General features: G+C 41.0%; 1 protein-coding gene across 4 annotated transcripts; it reads left to right on the top strand.

Annotated features, from left to right (window-relative positions):
• Window positions 1-562: 562 nt before the first annotated feature.
• On the top strand, window positions 563-12,697 carry LOC137596879 (immunoglobulin superfamily member 5-like). 4 transcript variants are annotated; one of them, XM_068317664.1, is made up of 10 exons: window positions 563-656; window positions 1,041-1,136; window positions 2,264-2,581; window positions 5,558-5,685; window positions 5,993-6,158; window positions 6,604-6,744; window positions 8,281-8,305; window positions 8,857-8,945; window positions 9,543-9,607; window positions 10,515-12,697. In XM_068317664.1, exons 2-10 carry the CDS (start codon window positions 1,088-1,090, stop codon window positions 10,623-10,625), a joined length of 1,092 nt encoding a protein of 363 aa, XP_068173765.1. In that variant the 5' UTR covers window positions 563-656; window positions 1,041-1,087; the 3' UTR covers window positions 10,626-12,697. The 4 variants fall into 4 exon arrangements, with proteins under 4 accessions (XP_068173765.1, XP_068173768.1, XP_068173766.1 ...); XM_068317665.1 differs by lacking the exon at window positions 563-656 and adding an exon at window positions 849-925; XM_068317667.1 differs by lacking the exon at window positions 9,543-9,607.
• The last annotated feature ends 6,026 nt before the right edge of the window (window positions 12,698-18,723 follow it).

The raw sequence follows: 18,723 nt of genomic DNA, 5'->3' as shown, positions 1-18,723 counted from the left end.
GACAAAATATTGATAACATTTATTTTTCTCTAATGAGACAAAGCCTGGAAATGAAGCTAAAAGTCTACAACCATGCAGGACACTGCAGCAGCCGATTCACAATGATGCTGTTAAGATGCTAAAATGTAGTAGATGATGCCCTCATGAAGCATGTTGTCATAGTAACATGCTAGTTAGCACCGAACATAAAATAGCTCACAGAAAAGTCTTTAAATTTGATTATTTGTTCATTTTTACTAGTTCAAAGTTATATGAATCTGCTTTGTTGAGCTCAAGCCAGGGGAGAATAACACAAAAAAGAGTTAAAAATAGCAGTAATGGACTTGATCAATCCATCCCAACGTTAAAGAGATATTTTTGCAGACTGACGTTACCATCCAGAGCCACCATACATCTGACATGTTTACACGTTGACCTTCATCCGGTGTGGCCACATCCATTTATTTGAAGAAGGTGGAGGGAAACACACCAGACATTGTTGGAGTTTGAGTCCCTCTCTATATTTACATCTGTGTGTAGCACAGGACAAAGTTCCCACCGAGTTTGGTAATATTTAACAGGACAGTTTTGGGTGAGATGGCTGTTCACCAAGCATGAGGAAGAAGAGGCTCTGCTGACATGCATCCGCTGCTGATCCACAGAGACAACAGCCCGAGGTGAGTCACTCAAACACAACGTTACAGGATTTATCGTCATTTACTCTTCATTTAACTTGAAATTCAACTTTATTTTGGAGGTACTTTCAGCTGTGTGTGAAAGAAAAAGACCAAAAGCAGGTGTTGGACGTGGTGTGCACGATCTGAGTGATCTGATTGGGTAGCAGGGAGTAATTATACACTGACCTGAATTAAATAGTGGCTAACACTTCAAATCAGTGGTGCATCTTGGGAAGAAGAGTTGATTCAACTGTCAAGTGGATATGAAAGTAAGAAGTTACATCTAGGCAATGAGACGAGGCAAACCTCCTGGTTTGAGCCACATTGCTCATTAAGCACTTTTGTCATCCACCATAGAGAATAATTCAATTCTATATGTTTCAGGTCGATTCAGCGCCGAGCAATGGATTGACCACATTGGCTGATTAACCATGGGCATCTATTATTTGTGTCTGTTCCTGCTTTCATACAGGTTGGGAGGTAAGAATTCAGCTCCCAACAAACGAGGCTCATTTGATTGTAGAGTTGTTCGGGAATTTGGTTTGTGGTTTGCTTTACAGCTGCATCCTTCAGTTTAAACCAGGAATCCAATTAGAGGGGAAAATTATCTATTTCCACCAAAAGATTAATTTGATTCAGTGAAGAGGGAGATGCAGCCAGTGGCCAGTCGACTTCAGAGTCAGTGCTTCACGGACCCGATAGATAGTTTGCACAATTTATGCTCAATAATCTACAAGTCTCTGATTGTAATGGGAAGAAACGGCTGTATAGCTTGGCCTAGATATTTCTCAGACCTCATTTCCTCAAAGGATGCATAATTTACGATTCTGCATGCCGGCTGTAGAAGGTAACACCACCTCACCACCAACATGTTATACATCACCCTGAGTATCGTGGTGTAAATTGCTTATTTCATATTTCACGCTTTGCTGTTAATTAAATTTCTTCCCTCTTTTATTTGTCAGCGACAGAAAGCCACAGATCTGCTGGCAGTCAGCTGGGGACGTGAGCCTCAATGTGCTTCTGTGATGTTCACATAGTAACTGTAGAGGAGAGTGGTTTCCCTGTATAGCCCTCTGTTTTAGTTCTCGTGTAATCATTAGTGCTTTATTGAATCCTGCAGGTTACTGTTAAAGTGTTAAGTCTGCAGGAGGATGCTGCAGCCTATTGCTGACAGCTGCAGATTAATTTAGACTATTTCTTGTTAATCTGTATATTTGTCCTCATTTATGCACACAACCAAATCACTAACCGCCATTGGGATGACCAGAGCCAAAGGAGAACACACCTTATTTTCCTGTCTCTTTAAGGTTGACTTCATTTCGCTCTCTTTCTTCACCATTTTCTTTTTATCTTCAGCTTCAATTTGTCCCTCTAGATGCTTTCAAATATTAAAATACACTTCTTTGCTTGAAATGTCTCATGCTAAGCTAAGCTAACTAACGCCTTACTCTATTGGTTCATACATACTTGACATTAGAATGGAATCCATCTATTTCATCAGTACCATATTAGAGAGTGGTTTCTTGATTTTGGATTTGTTTTCATATCCTAATCAGATTTAAAGACTAAAATGTTTCTGCATCCATCTCTCTTTGGACTTTTAGCGGCTGGAGGTCAGCTGACGCTTTCACCTCAAACACTAACTGTCCTGCGTGGAGAGGAGGCCAGATTTACGTGCAGCGCCTTCAACACCCAGTGGACAGTGATGGTGTGGCTGCTGGACAGTAAAGCCGTTCTCACCATCTCCAAGGAGAACGGCGCCCTGCCCTCCATCTACCCCAATGTCACGGCTGAGGAAAGCCCCGCCTCACGGGGAGACAGCTGGGTGTTCGTACTGAAGAAAACAGAGAGGCGCGACCAAGGTCGTGTGACCTGTGACCTCCAGGGCATCGATAGAAAGACAGCAGTCCTCTTTGTACAAGGTCTGTATGTTCACAAGCAGGAGGATGTTGCTCTGATTCACTGCAGGAGGGAGGGAGCAAAGAAGTGTTTATTACTGTTTCTATCATACAGAACCCCTGAAGGGACGTGGGCGAAAAAGCAATCTGTAAGATTCTGGTCCCCACTGAAAACTACTGAATGGGATCATTTGGTTGATACAATCAGGTGTTTCTGATCCAACTCTCCAGTCTGAGGAACATAGCGGTCTTTTGCAAAATATGGAACCTGAAGCTACCTGCACGTGCAAAATGTTTTGCAAATGTTTTCCAAAATATTAGCATTTGTGAGCACTTGAAACTTTATAGATTTCTGACTTTTCCCATGTCCCTCTTAGGTCTCTGGAAAATTGTGACATTGCTCCACAAGACAGTACAAGGCATTAAACACGGCAATTACCAAAGAATACTCGCAGCTACTCCCTATTTAAAACGGCATCTCACCACACATTGTTTGCCTGATAAACTTTGAGTATCAAATTAAATTAACACAATTCTTCATTTATAGGAAAAAAAGAAAGAAAGAAATCCCTGAGTGATCACCCCCAGAGTTTACCAAGAGCTGTAAATCATTTGAAACTGTGTGGTGGACAAAAGTTCTCCTGGCATGTTTGATGGTCTTCATGACGTTGTTGATGACAGTGTGGATGGTGTCGGGGAGAGGAATTGATTGACCCTGGGATATAAATACGAGGTGGAAGGAGCTGGACTCCACGCCAGTCACACCAGGCAGTGGGGCAGGATTTACAGCCAATATCTTTATGCTGATGTGGTGCCAGAGGCAGCACGCCGCGTGAGAACCGGGTGGCACATATGCTGGAGAGTTAAGAGTTAGGATTTGATTAGAATCAGTAGTTCTCAGCAGTTCTGGTGGTGCCATTGTCTCAAACTGGAGAAAGACTGCAGTGTGCAGTATTTTAAGTAGTGGAGCTTCCTTGAGTCATAACTTTAGAAACTTGGAGGAATTTTCGTGCATCTAACTTTCCTAAACAATTTCATTCCTACACAAAATAGAGAATGTGCAAACAATATTTGCAATGGAGGGGAGGTCAGAAAAGGGTTACACATGCTCATGTCCTTTTTACTGAAGGGAGAGTAATCTGATTTCTTTTTTTGGGAGAGCAAAGAAGGATGTCTGGAATTATTTTTATTCATTGACAATGAATGATAAAAATGAAAAACCAAACCTTAAAATATTTAGTATGCCCCCCTGTTTATAAATGCGCCGATGGCAACAACTGACATACAGTATGCATCTGTGGGGAGTTAAGTTCCACCAAAACTTGTTTTCATCTTCTTGGATTTGATGTAATTAAACTATTTAACAGCAGTAATATTCAAACATTTTCCTAATGGTTTATTTACATCTGTAGTCCATCTGGTGGGGACATCTCCTTTGCAAAAAGCAAAAAGAAACAAACCAACAATCCATCGTCTCTCATATATCACGGACAGCCATAAATTCCCACTGACATATGCAACCGTTAGCACTGGTGTATGGCGAATCAGGCTCTCTGGTCTTGATGCAGATGAACACTATGGCCCGACACAACCTTTGAATTAATTGTGCGTGCTGGCACACCCGGTTAACAGTCAGCAACTCTGGCTGTGATTTGTGTACTGCAGCTCCAAATATGCTGTTGGAATGGGGCCACAAATCTGCAGCGGACCGGCTGAATCTGTACGCCATCAGCCGCAGCCTCTACTTTAATTGTGCTTTGTGAAGATGAGGTAAGACCCCCACATGGTCTCGCTCCTCTTTCTCAGACACACCTTAAACAATATGGTTTACGCTGACAACCACTCGCTATTTGATATAAATCAGAGATGAGCAAACATGCAATGAATCGACTGACATCTCATCTCTGGGAATCAGTTTACACCCATGCATAAAGTGAACATTTCATATACCATTCATGCAACTCTAATCCTGCAACAAAAACTTATGCAAGTCTTAAATTCTGCCCTCAAAGCACCACTTTTGTTCAAAAAAAAAATAAAAAAATACCGTCACCTGCATCAAGAGCCAGATGTCTTCAAAAATTCCTTAGTGTTTAAAAACCATATAAATCTTTATTTCAGGGATCATGGAGTACTGATGTTCTTCCTTTCTCTGTTCAAATATCAGCCCCTCGTTAGTCAAACTAAATGAGGCTGCTAGTTCTTCTCCTAACCTCGACTGGTGTTGACATTCTCTCAGAGTTCACCATAGAGCCTGAGCCTTTTAAAACGGGATGGTACAATGTTTACGACACCCAATCAGGCACTGAATAGAACCCCCTGGAATAAAGGATAGCCAATAACGTGTACAGAACACCTGAGGATTTGTACCTAAATCAACACAGACATGTCATTCGGTTAGATAAAGCACAGAAGCCTGTCTAATTATCTTTCTGTCTATAGCAATTGTCTGTTGCATCCACCGCCTTTCACTCTGCTAGACAATAGACTCGGATATGAAATACTGCATCTCCCTGTGCCCTAAGTGGCTTATTTGGCAGGCAGGGAAGGAGATGAAAAAGGATAAAAAGCAGCGTTCATCAGGCAATTGAGACTTAGAGACACGGGATCAATCAGACACCATGAATAAAATCCATCTTTTGTAAGTTAGTGGGGTTAGCTGAAATGGAAATGCTCATTTGTGGGTAAAGATATGAGAATGTGAAGTTCTAAAGAAGCCTCTTATGAAATTCACAGGTTCTACTTCTGTAGGTTTCATTAACAGTGTGCATATATATATATATATATATATATATATATATATATATATATATATATATATATATATATATATATATATATATATATATATATATATACACACACACACACACACACATACACACACACACACACACACACCATATATATATATATATTGTATATACTGTATATACTGTATATATATGTGTGTGAGTATACATGCACATATAAGACAAGTCTGCTTTCATCTGATTTCAGAAAAGGGCAATGTGAAAGTCTTTGGGGAAGACAAGATGGAATTTAAGGGGCAGGCAGTCCTGTTTGAATGCCAAGCTGCAGGATGGTTCCCTCAACCCACTTTGGAATGGCAGGTGAATGGGAAAAAGGTCAGTTTTCATTGTCACTATTGTCTTCAGGTAGTATTTGTAAATAAGGTGTGTTCACAGAATTGACTAGTAAAAAGATTTTTTTAGTGTAATATTTTGAACTAATTCTTCAGACCTTCTCACGATTGGATTGAGCAGCAGCTGCCAGTCTTCCCAAATGTCACCAATTTGGCAAATCGGGAACTTTATTTGCAGTTTGTAAACACAAGATTACCAGAGACGCAAACCGCCATTATTTGAGATCATCATCAACTCATGAACACAATAGTACAGTATATAAAGAATACTCTCTCTGATTGTTGTGCAGGTGAGACAGGATGAGTACAACGTCAGCAGTGAACAATCTGGCCCGAACCTCTTCAATGTGATCAGCATCCTCCGTGTCAAGGCAGAGAAAAGTTCCCCCGTGGATTGCCTGGCCTCTGTGCCCGCCCTCGCCACACCGCTGGAAAGCAGCGTCCGCCTGACCGTGGGTGAGAGAACACAAAATATGCATACAAGCACATAAATGCACAGAGGGAGAGTTTCAATAAATCTGTCCTACTTTAGCTCTCTGTCTCTGCATGTTTCTCTCTTTTTTAATCTCTCTGTGTGTTTTATATTTTTCTTTGAACTTCTGTCACGTCGTCCTTTGAGAGCCCATGACTCATCTTTGAGCTTTTTTTTACAGGGAAAGGGGCCGCCAGATTCGCCTTGGCAAAAAAGGCCGACAGCTTCCAAACACAAAAGCAGTTTTTAAAATATTTTCTTAAAAATCCACTCAGAACAGCATCCCTCAGCAAGCGCCCTCCCGTCGGCGACTGAGAATTAAAATGGGAAATTAAGACACACTTTTCTTTGCAAATCTGTAATTGAATTACAACAACCCTGCTTCAGCATTTCCTCAGCAAAAATACTGGCGTGACCTTCTCCTCTCAGTTGCAGAGGTGCTGGAGGAAGGAGATGACTGCACGCTCCCTCTGGTGGTAACCGCCTCCCTCTCTGCGCTTCTGCTGCTCCTCCTGCTCCTCCTGCTCAGCATCAGTGCTGTTTTCTGGTACCGACAACGGAGACACGCGAGTAGGCACTTTTTTACCTCTTTAAATTGCTCTAAGAGAAATAAAAAAAAGTCACCTTCCCCTATGCATCCCCAGCACAGACTGTGTGATTAAAATATAATAAGGAGGATAGGTGATTACATGCTGTGACTTGGCAGTATCCCGCAATGGCCTTCATCAAGGTCACGCAATATTTTTTTTTCTCACTGACATCAGTCGTCAGCAGAAAGGTTTTCTTGGGAAACAGCCCCACTGCAAATTATAGAGATGTCTGTCTACAAGGAGATGGTTAGAGGTTTAAATCCCAGAGCAACGGAGCAGTTGCTCTGGGAAACGGACATTAATCTTCATCCTCACATTTCCTGCTGAGGCGCCCACAACCAAGACCCTCCATTTCATTTGTAAAATGTAGTCAGTTGCCAACATTTCACTGTCTCTCCACTGATGCCTTCCATTAAATAGTCAAGAACAACGAGCAGGAAATGGACTGGTAGTATCCAACACCTGTAAGTTACAGCGGTGGTTTGGTCCGAAAAGACTTTGGTGTTGACTTTGGACGACCCTGTGTGCTAAAAGGGTCACGGCTGACAGAAGTGGCATCTTTGGGAACAGGAGTTTTGACTCATGCCTGGTTCCTGTCGGATGTCTCAGTCTGTTTGTCCAATCAGACACAAGAGTATTAAACATTATTCTGGACACAGCATTTTCACCTGTGTCTCTATTTGTGGTTGGTTTCTTAAAGGTTTCATTCTGAGCTCTGGGCTTCTTATACGAAATTTCTCAAGTTTAAAAGTCCCACAATGCTCGTCACCTCTGCAGACGTAGAGGTCAATACCTCGGTCGGTAAAGAGGTGCAATAGTGAGGTGTCTCTTGAGTACACTATACTGTTATTCTACAGTGCAAGGAGGCAAAGGAGGCCTGTTTGGGAGCGATAACAAAAAGTAGCCCCGTGTCACACGTTTTAGAAGTCACCCTAATCCCTGTGACCGTTACGCATCACAGCTATGGTTTAGAGCAAAGGGATTACCATTGAACAGGTGTGAACTTTCTCCTCTGGCTGATTCTACACCTGAGAGGTCCGGTACCTCCTTCGTGATTATCCTGACGCCTTTCATGCAGCGTCCTAGAGTGTGAAACTGGCAGCACAATGATGTTTAACATGGGAGGGTGCGGCATGCTTTCAGAATCCTGCGTGTTAGCTGAAGACACGGGCCTCTGTGAAAGTTTTGATTTTAAAATGAAACCACAAAAAGCAATCCCTCTATCTGTAATAGAGACTGTTTATATCTCTCCAGAGGGAAGCACCATCTGCATCGCTGCTGTATTGTATTTTTTTGTCGTGGCCAGGAGGACCTCTGGCAAACATAACCAACAAGCTGTGTTACAAAACACATTAAAAGCTCCAGCTTTCACAAACCCACTGGAGGCTATGTTATCAGCACAGATCCCAGAGCTCATAAATGGGAACGCATTCACTCCTTTAACGCCGCCTTGGATGCAGCAGTAAAATCAGCCCATAGCAGATCTGTAAACTTTTTTTTTTCTTCTACCTTTCAGAGCTGAAGGCTCAGGAGGTCATGAGGTAAGAGATTTTTTCTATTTGGTTTCATTTTTAAAAATAAAATTGAACAATCAAATTGTGTAGGTAGAGGAGAAAGTATTTATATTTTATGGTAATGTGAAGGTTTAGCATGAATCTGAGTTAATAGAGAACTTATTACTGAGAATGAACGAATGGAATTTTTATTGCTCCTCATTATGAAGCAAGGTTGGAGCTATTAATCTGAAATGGCATTCATTAAATAGTCGTTATATTTTGGTGCGACTTCATTAAGATTCTAATTGTTGTCGGCTCAATTAAGAATTCAATATTTTATCATTCCATTTATCAGCATTTTGCAGCTGAAAAAGATTTCATTGCTTCTCCATTGACCACATTGAGCTCTTTATTTGTGTTGGATAAAATGCAGTGAAGAGTAATCACAACATTTATTTTTAATCTGTCAAAGCTCTCCTTTGAGGAGCTCAGATGCGCTGTTGCTGTGTGATAAAAGAAAATGGTCACAGCAGCGCAGCCTCTGACAAAGCGGCTCAGCTAAAGGTCATCTTTTCCGTCGGTCCATCCATTTGCAGATTCGATCAATCAGGGGTGGGAGGAGGCTCGGTTGCTGAGGCGACAAGGGGGCGGGTCAACCTCGCATACATCAGTGATGTCCGTGCAGGTGAGAAAGTCGCATTCACGTCATTCCTGAACATTATATAGAAACATTTCATCACAAAACAGCAGAGGAATATTTCACTTCCATTTGAGCTAAGATCCAACCTAAAATAGGAAAAGTTACTAATCTTCCACCTGCACAGGTAAGTCATGTTCTTACATTTCATGTTTTTTCATATTGTGTCAGGATTGCATACAGAATGATTTTATGCTGTGCAAATTTTGCATGATTTGAAATAAATGTTGCAAAAAAACATGCAAAAATACAAGTATGGCCTTTTCACCTGCTGATTTATCAGAATGAGTACAGTATATTTCTACTGCAATTGCTAAACTAGCATGTTAGCAAAGATCAGTGAAGACAACAGCTAGGCCAACATTTTTGCTTCATGGCTTCCTGAGCAGCTGGGAAACAGATGCAACAAAACATTTTATTTATCTATAAAAAAATTATATTCCGAATAGTGTGTTTACTGAAGTGTACTGTATTTCTGAATCACTGACATCCTTACATCTTGGTCTGCTTTACGTCCGAACAGAGATGGAGGTCAGTTGTGCTGTGAGGTTAGATCAGGCTAAATGATTGTTTTTCGCCCTGCAGATGCAGTTTACAATGAGCTAATCGCGGAAACTGGTAGAAAAATGGACTTTGTCAGCTTTCTCAAGGTAAGAAAGAGAAAGTTGGGGGAAATAGAGAGATAGCTGGGTAATATATTAATTCTGCAGGGAATTCTTAGTAGTAGGTTTCATCTGTTAACTTATATGAAAGGAAAGGAAAGGAAAGGAAAGGAAAGGAAAGGAAAGGAAAGGAAAGGAAAGGAAAGGAAAGGAAAGGAAAGGAAAGGAAAGGAAAGGAAGATCAGTGGGCGTTACGACTGTCTCTTTGCGCTGACCCTACGATTAGCCACACCTCCATAGGCACTTACATGTAACATGTTTAGCAGTGTGACACAGTGGAAAATAAAAAGTCACTCTGAAAGCCACTCTGGTTTTCAAACTCTACTTTCAGATGCATGAAATACAAGTTAAAAATACTAGACTAGCTGTTATCCTACCAGAATGAGGTGTGAGAAGCAGATGGTTGGTATCTGTTTCATCCGTATCATAACATCACTGTTATAATTTAAATACTGAGATGATCTTCATCCCACTAAATTTAAAAAAATCATAATAAAATTAGGATCTTACTGAGAACCAAACTGTGGAAAAATAGATATATTCCTTCTGTGGGTTCTGAATACCGTCATCGCACTAATAAACGACTCAAGCCTGTCCTCGAATTGATTGACAGATTGCCATATTGATTCTGGATCACATGCTGTATTGATATCATGTGCAATATGCTAACGGTGTCTTACTAATGAACAGAAGGACTCTTCTGCACGTCGATTTCTGGCTAAGAGTGCATTTGGTTTGATTGGGGATTGTGGTGCTACAATTGGAAGGTATAATCTGGGGTTTCATCATCAGGTCCAGCAGTGATCATACCCAGAATGGTCTGTTTGTGATTCTTGTTGCTGCAGACTTTGACCTTTATTCCCATTCAAACCTATGACTGTCGACTGTGTCTCAGGTCCCTGATGTCGTGACCTCCAGCAGCCTGTCTCTGCACAGCGAGAGCCAAGCCCAGGCGTGTCTATCAGAGGACAGCTACCAGAACATTAGGAGAATCACCACAGTGTAAACATGTCCATTATGACCTTATTTATCATATATGAGTGAAAACTATATGTTACAGGATTTACAGGTAGTCACTAGTGTTTGCATGGTTTCACATTTTGAATGTGACACATTTATTTTTAAACGGCCAACATGTTCTTAAAAGATCGACTGCTTTTTTTTTTTTTAAATGAACACACCGCCTTTTAATTTTCAATAAATGTCATTTTCTATAATTATAATGAAATTGTTTATGCAATTCACAGTAATGGATAGAAATGATTAAAAAAATACCTGTGGTATGTTCTTGGACTGAGAAACTGTCATTTAAGTTGGGCGTTGTTGCACAAGCTGTCAGAATGATCTCATCTGTCAACATTTACCTGAATCTGTTGTGATTTGCTACCGACTGTACTGCAGTTTGTGGCTCCAGTTTATGACTCTTCAAGTCTTTTCACGCTGCCCACAGCACAGATGACTGACGGATAGCGTAGCCGTGGCTTCACAAGCGTTGCTAATGCAGAGCTAACCTCAGCCAGGGGCCGTAAGATTCATCAGGAATGAGTAAAACCTTAGTATGCGTGCTTTTACATGCTGGATAAGGACAACCTTGTGGTTACAGTTGGCTTTTGTTTAGTGTCCTCTTCAGAACAGAAATAAAGACTGGTGTTTGTTTTGCACAAAATGTACAGGGAAAACAACAATTTCCTGTTACCTGTATCTCTGCTGTCTACTCATTGTCTCTCAAAGACCGAAAAGGACAAACATCAAGATCTCCTGAATAAAGAAAGACTTTCCTCTCCCAACTGCACCGCATATCCTACACCAACCCAACGTTACCCCGTTCCATCAGTTCTAATCCTGTTTTCAAGGAAGCTGTAATAATGCATGTGCCTGTTTTTCTGTTTCACAAATAGCATAATCTCAACCTCAGTTATTTCAAGTCAGGGAGAGGACATGGATATAAAATGCAGTGTATTAGCCATAAGGGCTGGAGAGAAAATTAATTCTGTCTGAGGCTCCAAAAAGAACAATGCGTCGTTGAGGCTCTCAGCAGAATGCACAGAATAACAGATTTATCTCTGTGTGAAGTGGGTGACATATCATTTGCATTCTATAATAGTAAAGGACGGAGGGGAGCTGGATGAGGCGGGGGCCCATGAATCCTTCAGGTGTTTTATAATTTCATCAGCACAACAGTTCATAAAAGAGATGAGGTGCATTAAAATCACAACAGCCAGTTGTCTGGGAGAAAAATATTTCCCAAGAAATAAACTCTGCTGCCGATGCAATTCCTTTTGGAAACTTATTTATGATACTTTTCATATTTCAGAAAACGGTTTGAAAATGAAATGTAAATCAAGTTATTATAATTTTTTGAGGATGTAAAAATATCTTTATAAACAAAAACAAACTTGAGCATCTAAACTCATGAGGAAACAATCCAGCTATCTTTGGGTGATATTTTAACTTTTTTTTATGTTTATGCATTATTTATTTCTACTCTCACAAGGGAATAGGTCTAGAAAAAGATTGTGAATAATGCACTTATATTTTGTTGAACAGGAAACCAATCATGTCACTGAAGGCTGATGCACGTTCTGTTTGGAGCTTTTAGCTTTGGATTTGATTTATCCCTGATGGCAAACCTTGATTAGCTGAATATGACTGCAAGCCTGTAAGAGAATGTTGTGACGGACGAATCGCTGCAAATTCAAATGATGCTGAAAGCAAGTCATTTGAGGGGAGCTGTTAGAGGGACTGTTAACCCCAGCCCTCAGGAGTCTTCTTTTGTCAATCCAATATCTACTGACACATTTCTCTCAAAGGAAAGGAGGAAATATCCAGTGATCACCAAAGCCTGTGGGTTTCATCCTTTGGGTACCATGCATGCCTGAAAAGTTTTACATAAGCTTGAGTTTTGCACGTTGTACCATTAAAGGTACCAGGTTCTGCAACATTTTGCAAATGCATCCGTGCAAGCGTGCAGACAACAGCCACAGCTGTCAGGCAAAACACGAAGGAAATGCCAAGTTAAACCTCAAACCTTCACCCTGGTGACACTTTTGACAGTCATTTACCACAAATAAATTACCATACCAACCTTCACATGTGTGGTTTTCTGCGTCGGAGGATGGATACAAAAACGGATGTATAGATTTATTGGAACTGAAAGCAGACTGTATGGAAAATGTATGGAAAAGTCGATATTTCGCCCCTTGAATTTTGTCTGCTTTGTAGTGACAGCATGCACACTTGCATTATTGAAAATAGCATGCTGACATAGTTTCCTGCAATCATCATCACAGATGGCTGACACAGATCTTAGCAGGAAGTCACATCTCACCAGCGAATGTGAAGAAAATGTTTCCCCCATCTCTCTCTCTCTCTCTTTTGCTATGCTTCGGTTGTTGCCGCCGTCTGTTTTTCGCACCAAATGTTTGGCATTGGAGCGGCAAGCTATTAAATAAATTAGTTTTCCTCTTGTGAGCATGACAAAGACAGGGCGTAAAATGAGAGGCCTATTACATGACCCGCTTCGGTGTTGTGTTTTCCAGCTTAACCTTACCCTTCCCTGGGGCTTACTGTGGGTGCTGCATCAGTGTCAGTTACGCTCCACAGAACGGCGAGTTTACATCGTCTGAAAGCGGCCAGGCCCGCTCAGTTTCTGCAATCAAGCTGTAACAACATCCTTCACTTTCGCCCTTTGTGATTCGTCATTCGTTTACTGTCTGTTCTCTTGCTTCCCGCCCGCCACAAGCTAATCTGCTCCTCACGTCATTGCGTGACACTAAAGTCACACCAGTCAGTGCCTCCAGTCTCCGGCTGCAACCCTGACTCTTAGGTAATCATGCAAACCTGTACAGTGAGGACAGAAGGTATCTCCTTCCTCTCTGCATGCATCACAGAAAATTACCGAGTGGAACAGAACCTTCAGGGACGAAGGGAGGAGAGGAGGTGGCTGCTAGGGTGCAGCTCCCAAGCTACCCCAACTATTTTCTGTTGGCAATTAGCAGGAAGCTAGTGCACTCTTTTTTAATGTATGGATAAATAAATGGAAACTTTGGCTAATGGCTCTCTGGAGGACGACACATTGTCTCCAGTGGCTTGTTAGATTCTACTTTCCACTTCCTATTCGTCAGGGTCCATTAGCGGTCCAGTCGGTACACTGCCGCAGGAAGACGATCCACACACTTCCAAACATGTTGGATCTTGAATGTAACTTGGCTTCTTTGTGTGCCAATCTTTACCAGGTTCTTTAACAGCTGTTGTGTGTTTCATTTGTTTGTCTACTCACACAGGATTAAAGTTTGCGTCATTTGGGGACTATTTTCAGGTGCACATCGACACTCATTTGGTGGTCTAGTGAATAGTTGTAGCAGCAGGAAGGTGTATGACAACAGTTACTAACAAATAAACAACGGAGATCAAATTCATTGTAATGAAGGAAAAAAGCATTTTTGTAATGAAAGTAGTATTTCTGGACAAAGGTGACGTCCAGGTCCAGAGACTTAAGATGAATCAGGTTTTGGCAGCACAGAAGTTATTACAGTCAATCTGTTGTTAATTTGTTGGTCTTTTTTTGGACATGGGATCTTGTAATAATAGAAATCAATAAAAATGGTGGCAACACACCCATCTATTGCCATTGAATTAAAATCCACAAGACCCGAAGCACTCTGCTGTTCCTCCTTCAACATGAATATACTAATGGAACATAAACCCTAGGAACCGTCACATTTATAAATATGTATTCCAGCACAACGGTCTGGGATGACGCGGTTAAAGCTCTGCTGACTTGAATGGAATGGGCCCCGTCTGCACCGGTCAGGCTCAAGATGTTCACAGTTCAGGAACTCGAGGGCCCGGCTCTGATCAAGCACGGCTGATGACTTAAAACATTCTCATTAATAAGAGCCAGTGCTCTTAAGAGCATCGTGTCAGGGGGCCCATCATTCTATTTATTACGTGTCAAGGGCCATTACCTGCAATTGAGGCTAAAATCCTTGACACAACCTTGTTAGCATTGGGTAATTTTGATTTGCTGGTTCACTCAGCAGATGATTTTGCTGGCTAATTAACGGAACAGTAAAACGTTTTTCAGCAGTCAGCATTTAAAGGGGAGAAAATAGACACATTAGTGTTGCTGGTGTTTTGCATGGTTTATTTAGGATTTTTAATTTTTTAAAATATTTTCTCAGTTGTGTGATCTTTTATTGAAACCATCTTTAAAATAAAACTAACAAATAAATCGAGGTGAGTAAAAACACAACCTCCTGCCTGTGAGGTGCGTTGATGCATCTCAGGTGTCGTTGCTCCAGTTTCCAGCAGTTTAGTATATGTGCTGATAAGAATTTATTTTACTTTTGCAAAATAATTTACGATTCTGCTCTAGCCAAGGTGGGTCCAAACACGACGAAATCCTGAAGTGTCTCCCAAAGGGACAGGGAGTGCTGCCAACCCGGCCCCTTCTTTATGTGTCTTCAACCTGTCCATCTGTCATGGCCGACATCAGGTGGAAACACTGGCGGTGAAGCAGAAGCAGCTCAGCACGTCATCGCTTCTCCGGACCAAAACGCATAACGGCATTGTCCTGATAAATGATATCCAGCTGTCACTGAAAAAACTTGTGTCTCCTGTTACAGAAAGAACTTGGTAAAGATTTACCCAACAATTTCACAAACTAAAGTAATGATGGACATAAAAAGATGGAAAACAGGAATCCACACAACAACAACCCGTTGTGGCTGGTGAGCTTTCAGGTCGTCCATCTGTCTGTGCTTTCATTCTTGTGGAGGGGATTTGAAACCTTTGAGGGCATTTCTTCAAACTGACCTCAAATCTTCTTAAGTAAAAGTCGCTGTGGCCTCACAAAACTGATGATAATCAGGACACAGGTTGACACAAATGTCTGTTGGCATTTGGAAATGATGAACTGATTACATTTCATATCCAAAAAGTCAAAGGCCAACTTTACTGTGGATCATCAAGTTCTTCAAAAATACTCTTTATGGCCATAGCTAAGGAAAGAGTTCAGAGTGAAGATTAGACATTCTGAACTGTTAACGGATTAACTTTAATTGTTATGCTTTCATTAATCTAGTCTCATCTGTCATACTGCTTACAGCCTCCACCATTAAACACCCAAACATCCCAATACAAAAGAGCAATCAAAATTCTTAGTTTGGACAATTTTCATCGAATACTGAAAACCTCACAAATAGTACTTGTCAGGACCTCTTTCTCAATCAATAGTACAGACCGCTGGACTCCTCTAGCCACTGATAGAGTCCTGGTTAAAACTCCCTCACAACTGCAATCACGACGCTAACTAGACTGGCTCTTAGTAGCGATCAATCACAAGCTCAAGTCGCTGATGGCGACTGCCGTTGCACCATCTGACAGTCCTCGGTAGTCGGCTGTAAAAATAGCCTCAAGGTGAGGATAGCGAGAGCAAGTTATCTTAAGATCTTCCGACACGTTTTTCTTCTGATATCGAGGCTTCCAAAGTGTCTTAGTCGAAAAAAAACTTTCATCTGTAGTTTCAATCACTCCGTAGAATCTTTGGGAGGATGAGGGGGAGAGATGAAGGCTATTTCACTACTACATGAGAGAATTCACCTCAGGCTCAGGGAGGAACGCCGCCCACGCTTCATCTGCCTTACACCTCAGAATAGGCCGAGTAGAAGGAAAGAAATTGTGAAGATATAAAGACAGATTTTTCCTGCTACATTCGGCAGAGAGCAACATGAAGATGGATGCCTCTCAAAAGCAGATATTACTAATACATGTGGAGACAGTGACGGTCAGCGGTGACATATTTTCTGGTCTGTCCTGCTCTGGGTAACGCCTTGAAGGAATTTATTCAACTTCATATAAAATATCCAGGATGAACTGATTTCAATCCTGTCAAGTCATAAAATAAAGTGTTTTGGGCTATTACCTTAGGATTCATGTGAGGATGACTTTTTTATATAAACTTCTACCAGGAAAAAATGATCAAGGACAAACTGATGTCAGACTGCACAAAATTATGGAAGAATTTTACATCTGAAAAGGTAAAAAAGGTGAAAGGCCAACATTTATGCATCTCCCCCCCAAATCCTTTACGTATAAATAGTGCTATTAAAATAAAGGAGATGTTTCTTATCTCATTTAATTCTCCCCATTAAGGTCTTGTGAACTGATTAAATTCTCCACCACGTCCTCTGGGCTATTAGGAGGCAACCGAGCAGCTCCCTCTATTTACAACAAACACACCAATCAATGGCGGCAACATGACAAATCTATTTGTCGTGTAACTGATGGCGGTTTGGAATATTCCAGCGGCAGACTTATTAGTTTAAAGTCAGCTAATTTTTCACTCAAACAGCTTTTGTAATGCACTTTGCACTTGTTGAACAAATCTAGCTGAAATTGGAAAACCATTGACTTCAGGGTGAGCTGCATTTTTCTTTTTTACATCAATAAACCCCAGTGTATTCTATTTCAAATCTATTCACTCAAATATTAGAAATTCCAACTTTGTATGATTAAATCCACTTAAATGCAGGACACTAGTTTTAATCCTGAAGACACCTTTCATTTAGTTGTCAGTTTTAGCTGAGTTGATATCACGGTTTAGTTTTAAAAATGTCTCCACATGTTCTCCATCCCAAATGAACCTGCCTCGAGTTCACCGCTTGTCTCATTGCCTCCTTCCTGTACAGTTGCGTGAATTAGAAATGATTATTTGGTCTCTGAGTTCATGGATATTGACGGGCCATCGGTGATGCCAGAACCTTTTGTTTTCCTGTTCAGATTCCTTCAGCCATTGCATTTCATAAACTACGGCTTTAATCCATAGTTTCCTGTAATGTCACAGAAAAATCGGAGGAAACCGGGGTTGGTCTTCTGGTTGTGTAGTAATTAAGCAGCGTCTTCGTGGATGTCTGTCCTTTGATGCTGACTTGACCGGTTTTTTCTTTCAGAACTGAAACACTATTATTGCATTAATGGGGGAACACACAGCCCCCTGACTGAGCCAGGAACAGTGTGAAACAACATAATTGCAGAGTGGAATGTCTTTGTGCATGTCTTGATTTTTACACCCTTTCTGTCGAGGCAAGGAATTTCATCACAGAATCATCTCTTTTCCAGGAAACACCTCCCCTATCAGTCCTCTGTAAGACTTTTTATTCTTTTGGAAAGACAGTTTGTTCTCCTCAATGCCAGTTTCTGGTCGTTCTGGTTTTGCAGATTTGCTATTTTCTGTGCAGCATTTTGAGACAATAAAAACACTTCAACATAATGAAACAGCTGCTCTTAACAGCTCCATAAACCTGGTCCTGCTAATGTAAAAGGCATTCAAACTTTACAGGCCCATATTATTTAGCCTCATTTGCATCAAGATTTGCTCAGAACGAAGCTGTAGTCTGCATTCAGTTTATTTATTGTTAGAGATGTGAAAATGAAATTTACTAAAATGTACTTGAAACATAAAAATGACAAGATATAGATGAATCTCTATCCAGGGTTGAAGTGGACGACACTAAGGTCACAGTTATGCCTGGATGTTAGTTAAATTATGTATTTTCTCTTGACCTGCAGTTGCTTTTCTAGAATTGAGTGTTCCACCCATCCTTGAAAATAGATTTATGAAGCAATTCAATTAATTTAAAGCAAACAAAAATTAGGAGAGGTCATATTAAGGGATTTTTGCTTGTTTTAGCTTCAGAGCATGGTTTTTGCTATTTTAATATGCCTTTACATGCTCTTCATTCCCTCCTGTGGATGTATGACTTTGTGCAAAGCTCCAGGCCATAATTAGATCGACTATATAATCAAAAGAAGATGGAATTATCTTAATTTGCTATTGACGTATATGATGAGAAAAGTCGGTGTCAGATGGATTCATTTACCATCACCGCCTCTCTCCTTGATATGAATAAACAACATTAATGCCAGCACTCCAGGACCGATCCATCCATCAGAAGGTGCTGACAGTGCACGCCGGTTTGGCTCCACTCCACTTGTAACACAGTTGGTATTGATCAGGAGTACAGACAAGGCAAGACAAATTGAATCTGGTGGGGAAGGAGCTCTAAATTCACTCAGGACACCGACTCGGTGGGTTCCACTTC

Source organism: Antennarius striatus, chromosome 6 (assembly GCF_040054535.1).
Source record: "Antennarius striatus isolate MH-2024 chromosome 6, ASM4005453v1, whole genome shotgun sequence".
Classification (NCBI taxonomy): Eukaryota; Metazoa; Chordata; class Actinopteri; order Lophiiformes; family Antennariidae; genus Antennarius; species Antennarius striatus.
This window is presented reverse-complemented; position numbering and strand designations above follow the sequence as displayed.